Consider the following 12,112-nt stretch of genomic DNA (forward strand, 5'->3'; position numbering starts at 1 on the left):
AGTGTCCGGGGGGGGCGGCTGGAGGGGTCGCGGTGTCTGGGGGCGGGGAGGGGGCTACAGGCGACTGAGCCGGCCCTGCTTGTTGTTGGCCCCAGATCGGTTCTGGACGGCGCCGGAGCTGCTGCGGGACCCGTCGCTGGAGCGCAAGGGCACCTTCCGCGGGGACGTCTACAGCATCTCCATCATCATGCAGGAGGTGATCTGCCGCAGCGCCCCCTACTGCATGCTGGACATGCCGGCCGACGGTACGGGGGGAGGGCCTGTGCCCCCATCTCCTCCGGCTCCCGCCTCCCCACCCTGCCAGGGGCCCTCACTCCCGACCCGCAGCCCCCTGCCCCCCCCAGCCCTGCCGGTGCCCCTCACTCCTGGCCCGTAGCCCCCTGCCCCCCCCAGCCCTGCCGGTGCCCCTCACTCCCGGCCCGTAGCCCCCTGCCCCCCCCAGCCCTGCCGGTGCCCCTCACTCCCGACCCGCAGCCCCCTGCCCCCCCCAGCCCTGCCGGTGCCCCTCACTCCCGACCCGCAGCCCCCTGCCCCCCCCAGCCCTGCCGGTGCCCCTCACTCCCGACCCGCAGCCCCCTGCCCCCCCCAGCCCTGCCGGTGCCCCTCACTCCTGGCCCGTAGCCCCCTGCCCCCCCCAGCCCTGCCGGTGCCCCTCACTCCTGGCCCGTAGCCCCCTGCCCCCCCAGCCCTGCCGGTGCCCCTCACTCCCGACCCGCAGCCCGCTGCCCCCCCCAGCCCTGCCGGTGCCCCTCGCTCCTGGCCCGTAGCCCCCTGCCCCCCCCCCAGCCCTGCCGGTGCCCCTCACTCCTGGCCCGTAGCCCCCTGCTAGCCCAGCCCTGCCCCTCCCCGCCCCGCCGGTGCCCCTCACTCCCGACCCGCAGCCCCCTGCCCCCCCCAGCCCTGCCGGTGCCCCTCACTCCCGACCCGCAGCCCCCTGCCCCCCCCAGCCCTGCCGGTGCCCCTCACTCCCGACCCGCAGCCCCCTGCCCCCCCCAGCCCTGCCGGTGCCCCTCACTCCTGGCCCGTAGCCCCCTGCTAGCCCAGCCCTGCCCCTCCCCGCCCCGCCGGTGCCCCTCACTCCTGCCCCGCCGGTGCCCCTCACTCCCGCCCCACAGCCCCCCGCTAGCCTAGCCCCGGGCTGCCCCCCAGCTCCGGCGGGGCAGTAGGTGGGGGCAGAGCGGGGCGGCAGGCGCCCGCGGTGACCGTGGGTCTCCTCTCGTGGGCAGAGATCATCCGGAAGGTGGAGAAGCCCCCCCCGCTCTGCCGGCCCTCGGTCTCGGTGGACCAGGCCCCGCTGGAGTGCATCCAGCTGATGAAGCAATGCTGGAGCGAGCAGCCCGAGCGGCGGCCCACCGTCGACCAGATCTTCGACCAGGTAGCGGGGGGCCCATGGGGGATGGGGCACAGGGGGGCGCCGGAGCCGGTGGGGATGTTGGAGCCAGTGCCCAGGAGGGGCCGGGATGTTGGAGCCAGAGTCAATAGGGAGCGGGGATGCCGAGGCAGGGAGCAGAGACGCCGGAGCCATTGGGGGGGGGGGCGCCGGAGCCAGGCGGGAGCCGTCTCTCTCACGCCTCCCCCCGCTCCGCCCCCCGCCGCAGTTCAAGAGCATCAACAAGGGCCGGAAGACCAACATCATCGACTCCATGCTGCGCATGCTGGAGCAGTACTCCAGCAACCTGGAGGACCTGATCCGGGAGCGGACGGAGGAGCTGGAGATCGAGAAGCAGAAGACGGACAAGCTGCTCACCCAGATGCTGCCGCCGTGAGTCCCAGCCGGGGCGGGAGCCCGGAGCCATACAGGGCAGACTCACGAGGCCGGCACAGCCCGGACACTGGGGGGGCCTGTACCCCAGCCAGCCCCCCAAGTCCTCGCAGGGGCCGGGCTGCACCTGACCAGACACTCCCCGCATCCCCAAGCCGGCGGTACCCAGAGAAACAACGTGCGGCCCGGCTGAGACTGCGGCCTGGGGTAGAGGCTCCGGGGAGGCCGGGGGTCGGGGTCCGTCCCAGCCCCACTGACGCCCCCTGGTGGCGCAGGTCGGTGGCGCAGGCTCTGGGGAGGCGGGGGGGGGGCCGGGGAGGGGTCGTCCCAGCCCCACTGATGCCCCCCGGTGGCGCAGGCTCCGGGGAGGCGGTGGGGGGCCGGGGAGGGGCCGTCCCAGCCCCACTGACGCCCCCCGGTGGCGCAGGTTGGTGGCACAGGCTCTGGGGAGGCGGTGGGGGGCCGGGGAGGGGTCGTCCCAGCCCCACTGATGCCCCCCGGTGGCGCAGTTTCCGGGGAGGCGGTGGGGGGCCGGGGAGGGGCCGTCCCAGCCCCACTGACGCCCCCTGGTGGCGCAGGTCGGTGGCGCAGGCTCTGGGGAGGCGGTGGGGGGCCGGGGAGGGGTCGTCCCAGCCCCACTGATGCCCCCCGGTGGCGCAGGCTCCGGGGAGGCGGTGGGGGGCCGGGGAGGGGCCGACCCAGCCCCACTGATGTCCCCTGGTGGCGCAGGCTCCGGGGAGGTGGTGGGGGGCCGGGGAGGGGCCGTCCCAGCCCCACTGATGCCCCCTGGTGGCGCAGGCTCCGGGGAGGTGGTGGGGGGCCGGGGAGGGGCCGTCCCAGCCCCACTGATGCCCCCTGGTGGCGCAGGCTGGTGGCACAGGCTCTGGGGAGGCGGTGGGGGGCCGGGGAGGGGTCGTCCCAGCCCCACTGATGCCCCCCGGTGGCGCAGGCTCCGGGGAGGCGGTGGGGGGCCGGGGAGGGGCCGCCCCAGCCCCACTGACGCCCCCTGGTGGCGCAGGTCGGTGAGGCTCCAGGGAGGCGGTGGGGGACCGGGGAGGGGCCGTCCCAGCCCCACTGACGCCCCCTGGTGGCGCAGGTCGGTGGCGCAGGCTCTGGGGAGGCGGTGGGGGGCCGGGGAGGGGTCGTCCCAGCCCCACTGATGCCCCCCGGTGGCGCAGGCTCCGGGGAGGCGGTGGGGGGCCGGGGAGGGGCCGTCCCAGCCCCACTGACGCCCCCTGGTGGCGCAGGTCGGTGTCGCAGGCTCTGGGGAGGCGGTGGGGGGCCGGGGAGGGGTCGTCCCAGCCCCACTGACGCCCCCTGGTGGCACAGGTCGGTGGCGCAGGCTCTGGGGAGGCGGTGGGGGGCCGGGGAGGGGTTGTCCCAGCCCCACTGACGCCCCCTGGTGGTGCAGGTCGGTGGCGCAGGCTCTGGGGAGGCGGTGGGGGGCTGGGGAGGGGTCGTCCCAGCCCCACTGATGCCCCCCGGTGGCGCAGGCTCTGGGGAGGCGGTGGGGGGCCGGGGAGGGGCCGTCCCAGCCCCACTGACGCCCCCTGGTGGCGCAGGTCGGTGGCGCAGGCTCTGGGGAGGCGGTGGGGGGCCGGGGAGGGGCCGTCCCAGCCCCACTGACGCCCCCTGGTGGCGCAGGTCGGTGGCGCAGGCTCCGGGGAGGCGGTGGGGGGCCGGGGAGGGGCCGTCCCAGCCCCACTGACGCCCCCTGGTGGCGCAGGTCGGTGGCGCAGGCTCTGAAGATGGGGACTCCGGTGGAGCCCGAGTACTTCGAGGAGGTGACGCTCTACTTCAGCGACATCGTGGGCTTCACCACCATCTCGGCCATGAGCGAGCCCATCGAGGTGGTCGACCTGCTCAACGACCTCTACACCCTCTTCGATGCCATCATTGGCTCCCACGATGTCTACAAGGTGCTGCCCCCATCCCCGGTCCTGTGGGGTGGGGCCAGGCCTGGGGGATGGGGCCTGGCCTGGGCGGGAGGCAGGGCATTGACACGGGGGAAGATCTTGACACAGGGGAATTGGGGACCCCGGAGATGGGGGGCAGTGCCTGGTGGCACAGGGGAGCAGGATTGTAGGGGCAAGATTGGGGGGCCCAGCCAGGGGCAGGTGGAGGTTGGGGGGCGGGGGAGCAGAGATTTGGGTGGCAGGGACTGGGGAGTTGGGGGTCTCTGGGTGGGGCACCCCGCAGGGTGAGGACAGAGCTCCCCGTCTGACCCCCGCCCCTCCCCGGCAGGTGGAGACCATCGGAGACGCCTACATGGTGGCCTCGGGGCTGCCCCATCGGAATGGGAACCGGCACGCGGGCGAAATCGCCAACATGTCACTGGACATCCTGAGCGCCGTCGGCTCCTTCCGCATGCGCCACATGCCCGACGTGCCGATCCGCATCCGCATTGGCCTGCACTCCGGTATGGCGCGGGCACAATGCCATGGCCTCTGTGGGCCTCCGCTCATTCATGATGGCCGTGCCCCTTTTCCTCTGCCCTCCCCAGCTTACCGGATCCCCATCTGGAGTGGTACCATAATGGGGTTCTTCATTGCCCTCCACCGGGGAACTCTTTCCACCCCTACCCCTGGAGAGGTTTTGGTGTTAGCAGTGGGATCCCGGTATTTTCCCTGGGGTTTACTTCACCGAGTGGTGGTGGGGAATGAGGGCTGCTCCCTCCCCCCAACATCCCTGTTGCCTTGGGGCTGGCTGGGCCCCCCCAGAGCAGTGTGGTTTGGAGATAACTCCCCACTGAGATTCAGGGGGCACCTCCCCCTGTCAGAACAATGGGTTCAGGCTCTCTGCAATCTCAGGCCATTGCTGTGTCGGTCCCGCCCAGGCCAGCGCCCTGTCACCCTGTCCGTCCCCACTGTAACCCGTCTCCTCTCCTGTCTCCCCACAGGGCCCTGCGTGGCTGGCGTGGTGGGGCTCACCATGCCCCGGTACTGCCTCTTCGGGGACACCGTCAACACCGCCTCCCGCATGGAGTCCACCGGCCTGCGTGAGTCCCCCCTCGTCCCCGGGGCAGCGCTGGGGCCGGCGGGAGAGACTCTCCTGGGCTGGTGTCCAGGGGTGTTTGTATGTGGGGGGTGAGGGGGGGTGGACAGAGCAGAGGGTGGCGATTTTATTATGCTCACCCCCCATGTTCTTGGTGCCCCCCGCCCCCCACAGCTTACCGGATCCACGTGAACATCCGCACGGTCACCATCCTGCACTCGCTAAAGGAGGGATTCAAATTGGACGTTCGGGGCAAGACGGAGCTCAAGGTAACGGCGCCCCTCACTCCCGACCCACAGCTCCTGCTGGCCCAGCCCTGCCCCCCGCCAGCTCTGCCGGTGCCCCTCACTCCTGACCTGCAGCCCCTGCTAGCTCAGCACTCCCACCGCCCCAGCCCTGCTGGTGCCCCCCACTCCTGACCCGCAGCCCCCCCGCCACTCCAGCCCTGGGCTCACAGTCTCTCTCTCTCTCTGCCTTGCCATAGGGCAAAGGTGTAGAAGACACATACTGGCTGGTGGGACGAGACGGATTCAACAAACCCATCCCTACGCCCCCCGACCTGCAGCCGGGGTAAGAGCATCATGGGCCTGGAGCCCCCTCTGACCTCCATGGGGGGATGGGAGAGGCAGGACGGGAGGGGGTGGGTGGTCACTGTCTGTGCCCAGGCCCTGAGGCCACCCTGAGAGGGGAGAGGGCCTTGAGGGAGATGGGAGGGGACGCCTGGAAAGAAGCAAAGTGGGATGGGGCTGGGAGCCAGGACTCCTGGGTTCTCTCCCTGGCTCTGGGAGGGGAGTGGGGCCTGGTGGTTAGAGCAGGGGGGCTGGGAGCCAGGACTCCTGGGTTCTCTCCCTGGCTCTGGGAGGGGAGTGGGGGCTAGTGGTTTGAGCAGGGGAGCGGCCTGGGCACCAGGCTTCACTCTGCCCCCCTCCTTCAGGGCGAGTAACCACGGCATCAGCCTGGACGAGATCCCCGAGGACCGGCGGAAGAAGCTGGAGAAAGCCCGGCAGAACAAGTAGTGAGGGAGACCAGCGAGCGGAAGGCCAGGCTGGGCCGAGGTGAGGCCAGGGCTGGGGGACAGGGGAGCTGCGATAACCGCCCCCCTGTGGATAAAGGAGCCCCCAGGAGCAACTTGGCAAGGCCAAGCCATGCTGGGAGACAGAGGCACCTGCCACGCCCCTCCTGGCCCCACTTCCTGGAAGGTGGGGCTACCCTGGGCTCCTCCCCCTTAGACACTCCATCAGCGGCCACCGGCAGCTCTTAGCTTCTCCTCTTTCCCTGGGAACAAATCCCTAATCCGCCCCCAACCAGAGCCAGGTCCAGAAACCACAGGTCTATGCAAATGAGCATGGCTTTCATTTACATATTTGATTAATATGCACCAGATCATTTGCATAATTCCACCATATCGTTCCCCTTCACCCTCCCTCTGAATTTCCCCTCCAACAACCTCCCACCCCGCCCTGATCACAGAGCGCCCTCCAGGAGCCTGGTTCCATCCCCACTCCTATGGACTGACCCATAACCATAGAGACGGGGCTAGAATGCCTGGGACGGTAGGACCGCTCTAGCCATGAGCTCTATGGTCATGGGTGGCCTACGGGTTGCCCCCACTGAGGTCACCCCAATGCTCCATTCCATTTGGAGTCCTCCAACTCTCCTGAACCATAGAGCTGGGGCCCAGAGCAGCCACCTACATAGAGCCACTCTGCCCACTCTATTGCCCTGGCCCACACCCTATGGTCATGGACAGGCCCAACTCTATTGCATTTAGAGTCCTCCAGCTCTCCCTAGCCATAGAGATGTGGCCTAGAGTGCCACCCCAATAAAAGCGGGAGCGGGGGGGAAACTGGGGGAGATCGAGTGGCTCTGACGTGACTAATTCTGCCTCCACCCCCCTTATCCAGATCTGCGGCCAAGACCACCTGACACTTTCCGGCCAGTCTCTATGGGCCTTTCTGCCGCAGGGCAGACTCAGATTGCTCCCCCGCCTCGACCCCATCACACCCTGCGGAAGGAGAATGGGCCGGGGCAGGCGGGCAACTGGTGCCGGTTACCAGAAATGGACTCGTCTTTGTGTGCGCTGGTCCCGCCTCCCCAGGTGCATTGTGGGACTGTGGCCCTGACCTAGGAATCGCTGTTTGCTTTGCAGCCGAAGAGCCAGGTGCATTATGGGACTTTGGCCAACCTGGGAAATTCCATGCACCTCCTACTACAAAGCCAGGTGCATTATGGGACTTCGGCCAACCTGGAATTTGCCGTTCACCTCCAATCAAGGTCCCCAGGTGCATTATGGGACTTCAGCCAACCTGAGAATTCACATTCATTCCTGTAATGGGCAGTGTCCCCTGGGACCAGCCGTTCTCCCCCCTTTCTTCAGTGGTTCAGACTGTACCACTGTGAGGAGATGGGGGTGGCTGGGTGGTTTGTTCAGACCCTAATTGCTTTCTGCAGAGAACCCCGGACAGACACGATGGGGCAATGGAGCGACGCCCCCATGGGGTTACTGTAGTTTGCCGGCTGAGTGCTGGGGGATTAGCTCCCTTTAGGGGCAGCAAAGGGAACAAAGTTTTGCTCCCTCTCTGCTAACAGATGTTTTGTGGGGCTGGAGGTCCTGGGTTCAGTTCCCGCCCACGGCCACGCTGGCTGTATGCACGAGGCTTCCCTATCCAGCACTGTAGTATCTGGGCTCTCATATGACTCCAGGGGGCAGGGACCGGAGCATGGGGGCGGGGGGGAATGGGGCATGGGGCTTTTCTCCTCTAGGGGGCGCCAGCTCCCATCTGGCCCAGGGTGGGGACTGGGGCATGGGGTGGATGGGAATGTGGCACGGGGCCTTTCCCCTCTAGAGGGCATTGGCTCCCGTCCGGCCTCAGAGCCAAGACTGCCCGGCTCAGGGGGCAGGGAATGGGACACAGGCCCTTTCCCCTCTAGGGGGCACCAGCTCCCATCCGGACCAAGGGCCGGGACTGGGACATTGGGGGGTGGGAATGGGGCACGGGGCTTGTCCCCTCTAGGGGGCGCCAGCTCCCATCCGGCCCCAGAGCAGGGACTGGCTGGCTCAGGGGGGCAGGGAATGGGACAAGGGGGCTTTTCCACATCTTCAGGATGGGAGAAGGCGATTGACTCAAGTGGGCTGGGAGTGAATCCGTCGGGGGCCAGGGCTGGATCCACCTGGTAACAATGAAATCTACCGTCTCCTCGCGGATTGCGTTTCCGTCACCGGCCGAGGTCTGGGCTGCGCTCTTTCTCCCGCGGGGGGTTAAAACCACAGACCTTGCCCCCGGACATGCCCATCGGACCCACCCAGGATTGTCTCCTCATGCACCACGCGAACGGTGCCCAAGAGGAATGTGGGGGGGGGGGGTCACGGCAGAGCGGCTGTCCTGGGGGATGTGGGCCGACCCCCAACTCGACTTTTCTTTACCCACCTGGCGTTTCAGGGGTTAAAAAAAGGAAAAAAAAAAAATCTCATGCACATGCAGTACACACAGCTGGCCGCTAGATGGCAGTCAGACCCCCCCCATCATCACAGAATCCTCGAAGATCAGGGTTGGAAGGGACCTCAGGAGGTGTCTAGTCCAACCCCCTGCTCAAAGCAGGACCAATCCCCAACTAAATCATCCCAGCCAGGGGTCAAGCCCGGCCTTAAAAACCTCTAAGGAAGGAGATTCCACCTCCTCCCTGGGGAACCACCCTCCTCGTGAAATAGTGTTTCCTAATATCCAACCTAAACCTCCCCCACGGCAACGTGAGACCATTGCTCCTCGTTCTGTCATCTGCCACCACTGAGACCAGCCGAGCTCCATCCTCTTTGGGACCCCCCTTCAGGCAATTGAAGGCTGCGATCAAATCCCCCCTCATTCTTCTCTTCAGGAGACTAAACAACCCCAGTTCCCTCAGCCTCTCCTCGTAAATCATGTGCCCCAACCCTTGATCATTTTCGTTGCCCTCCGCTGGACTCTCTCCAATGTGTCCACATCCCTTCTGTAGTGGGGGCCCCAAAACTGGACGCAATGCTCCAGCTGTGGCCTCACCAGTGATGAGTAGAGGGGAATAATCACGTCCCTTGATCTGCTGGCCATGCTCCTACTCACACAGCCCAATAGGCCGTTGGCCTTCTTGGCAACAAGGCCACGCTGCTGACTCCTAGCCAGCTTCTCCTTCATGGTAATTCCCAGGTCCTTACTATCCCATTGCTCTTAAAGGTGGCAGTGTGACTTTAAAGGGCACAATCTGTTGGGACAAGTTACCGAGTGGCGTGGGGTGAATACTCCATCCTGGGCAAGATTTCAGTCAAGATGGGGTGTGTTTTTTTGTTTTTAAAGAGCTTCTCTAGCACAAGAAGGGATTATTTTGGGGCAGGTCTTTGGCCTGTGGTCTCCAGAAGGTCAAACTACCTGAGCAAAATATCCTGGCTGGCCTTGGAAGCCATGAACAAATATTTTTTTGCTCGTTTTTTGCTTCTTTGGGATGGGTAAAGAGGGCCTTCAAGGTTTGTTTTCTAATATATATATATGAGTCTGGGTGCTGGGGGATTAGCTCCCTCTTGGGGGAGTGATGGGAACAACGTTCTGCTCACTCCCTGCCAACAGCTGCTTTGTGGGGCTGGAGGTCCTGCAATTGGTTCCTGCCTCCAGCCGTGGGGGGCTGAACGAATGTGGCTCCATGCCCCCCCCACACACACACACTTGGTTTTTGCCTGGAATGGCTTGGAATAGTAGATACGCTGGAGGGGAGGGATAGGATACAGAGGGCCCTAGACAAATTGGAGGATTGGGCCAAAAGAAATCGGATGAGGTTCAACAAGGACAAGTGCAGAGTCCTGCCCTTAGGATGGAAGAATCCCAGGCACCGCTACAGACTAGGGACCGAATGGCTCGGCAGCAGCTCTACAGAGAAGGACCTAGGGGTGACAGTGGACAAGAAGCTGGATATGAGTCAGCAGTGTGCCCTTGTTGCCAAGAAGGCCAATGGCATTTTGGGATGTATAAGTAGGGGCATAGCGAGCAGATCGAGGGACGTGATCGTTCCCCTCTATTCGACATTGGTGAGGCCTCATCTGGAGTACTGTGTCCAGTTTTGGGCCCCACACTACAAGAAGGATGTGGATAAATTGGAAAGAGTCCAGCAGAGGGCAACAAAAATGATTAGGGGTCTGGAACACATGACTTATGAGGAGAGGCTGAGGGACCTGGGATTGTTTAGTCTGCAGAAGAGAAGAATGAGGGGGGATTTGATAGCTGCTTTCAACTACCTGAAAGGGGGTTCCAGAGAGGGTGGTTCTAGACTGTTCTCAGTGGTAGCTGATGACAGAACGAGGAGTAATGGTCTCAAGTTGCAGTGGGGAAGGTCTAGGTTGGATATTAGGAAAAACTTTTTCACTAGGAGGGTGGTGAAACACTGGAATGCGTTACCTAGGGAGGTGGTAGAATCTCCTTCCTTAGAAGTTTTTAAGGTCAGGCTTGACAAAGCCCTGGCTGGGATGATTTAGTTGGGGTTGGTCCTGCTTTGAGCAGGGGGTTGGACTAGATACCTCCTGAGGTCCCTTCCAACCCTGATATTCTATGATTCTAAGTCTTTGGCGTTCTCGGCCGTGCCGAATCTTTAGCCGGGATGACTTTTCTCCCCGTGGTTTGTTGGTTGAATGAGTGAAATAGCTGCCCCCCACAGTTGTTATGAAATGGTTGGAAATGCCCTCGCCTCGTGATCAGGTTTCCCCTTGGCGGGGGCCTAACCCGCCCAGATCATCAGTCAGCTACAGTGGCCTGTGAAAAACTGGGCCAAAAATAATCGTAATATGCCCGACCTTGCGGTCAAAATCCAGTGACCTGTCTGGAAAATTATCGCAATGCCAGCCCGGGTGCACTTGGTTAATATTTGTCTGTGGACAAAAAATATGGTCATAAAGGGCTTGAGGCTGATTGGCTAGGTTCTGCCACATGGGTTTTTGTCATTGCTCGACGGACTTGGTCAATAGTGATCTGCAAACAAACACCACCACCCCCAACCCAACACGAAACTCCCCTCCCGTAAAACCCACCCAGAGGTGGAGGCCAAGGGGTCACTGTACTCGATCAATATTTCGGTGCAGTGGGAATGAGGTGCCCCATGCACCTGGTCGGGATGTGTCTGTGGCGGGGAGGGGGCGGGGGGGGGGAAACATATTTCTTAAAGGGATGGTCATTTTTTAATCTGTAGATTTGTTTTTCCTTAAAGGGGTGGCCACTTTTGTCTATGCTGCGTTTTTTCATGGTGGTTCGATTTACTTGGAAGATATTTGTCTGCAGACAAAAAAAACTTTCCGGGGGTGGGGACTGTGAGTGTCTATCTCTTAAAGGGGTGGCCTGTGAATGGCCATCTTTCTCTACCCTGCATTTCTGATGACACTCAATGTGCTTGGTAAATATTTGTCTGCAGATGAAAAAAAATTTTCTTAAAGGGGTGGCATATAATCATCCATCTCTTAAAGGGGTGGCCTGTGAATGGCCATCTTTCTCTACCCTGCATTTCTGATGACACTCAATGTGCTTGGTAAATATTTGTCTGCAGATCAAAAAAAATTTTTCTTAAAGGGGTGGCCTGTGATCAGCCGTGTTTTAAAGGCCCAGGAGGCTCACAGCTTTGAGGGAGGAGCCGGCCACCCGGTCTGGGGATCTGGTTGTCTATCATTTTTCATAGACTCGTGTACAAATTGTACTTTTTTTTTGCAACGACTTTTGGGTGTATCTTGGGGGGAGGGAAGCGGCCAGGGTGGCGGGGGAAGGGCAGGGGACTATATCTATATTTATAACGTGTCGGGGTGGGCGGAGGAGATGAACTAGACACCTCACGACTGGGGTCGTTAACGACTGTGTGACCATGTAAATAAAGGGTCAGGCTAGAGATTTCAAGGCGTGTCCTTCCCTGGGGGGAGTCATTCTTGCCACTCGGGGTTGACCCCGAGTCTGACCCAGGTCAGAACCTGGCCCTGCCCCAGGCTAATCTTAGTTCCCCCTGTGGTGGAGCTTGGGAACATCCTCTCCTTTTGATGAGGGGTAAACTGAGGCACAGTGAGCACAGGAGACTTATGCCTATTGCCAAAGGACAATAGAAGCCAGGAGTCCTGGCTCCCCACACACCCTGCTCTAACCCACCAGCCCCCACTCCCCTCCCAGAGCCAGGGAGACAACCCAGGAGTCCTGGCTGCCAGCCCCCCCTGCTCTAACCACCCTCACCCTGCCCAGAGCCGGGGAGAGAACCCAGGAGTCCTGGCTGCCAGCCCCCCCTGCTCTAACCACCCTCACCCTGCCCAGAGCCGGGGAGAGAACCCAGGAGTCCTGGCTGCCAGCCCCCCCTGCTCTAACCACCCTCACCCTG

The 12,112-nt window shown here is 63.2% G+C and overlaps 1 protein-coding gene across 1 annotated transcript in view; it reads left to right on the forward strand.

Annotated features, from left to right (window-relative positions):
• GUCY2D (guanylate cyclase 2D, retinal) overlaps positions 1-7,469 on the forward strand; it is a gene marked incomplete at its 5' end in the record, with an annotated part of 34,466 nt that extends 26,997 nt beyond the window's left edge. The window contains 10 exons of the mRNA XM_084616601.1: positions 96-245; positions 1,227-1,375; positions 1,599-1,762; positions 3,489-3,681; positions 4,007-4,181; positions 4,662-4,760; positions 4,931-5,025; positions 5,241-5,326; positions 5,691-5,811; positions 6,661-7,469. Of these exons, the coding sequence (XP_084472727.1) occupies positions 96-245; positions 1,227-1,375; positions 1,599-1,762; positions 3,489-3,681; positions 4,007-4,181; positions 4,662-4,760; positions 4,931-5,025; positions 5,241-5,326; positions 5,691-5,772 (1,193 nt within the window). The 3' untranslated portion in view covers positions 5,773-5,811; positions 6,661-7,469. The remainder of the gene's footprint in view (positions 1-95; positions 246-1,226; positions 1,376-1,598; positions 1,763-3,488; positions 3,682-4,006; positions 4,182-4,661; positions 4,761-4,930; positions 5,026-5,240; positions 5,327-5,690; positions 5,812-6,660) is intronic.
• Positions 7,470-12,112: the final 4,643 nt, after the last annotated feature.

Source organism: Lepidochelys olivacea (assembly GCF_965140295.1).
Source record: "Lepidochelys olivacea isolate rLepOli2 genome assembly, chromosome: 28".
NCBI classification, from domain to species: domain Eukaryota; kingdom Metazoa; phylum Chordata; order Testudines; family Cheloniidae; genus Lepidochelys; species Lepidochelys olivacea.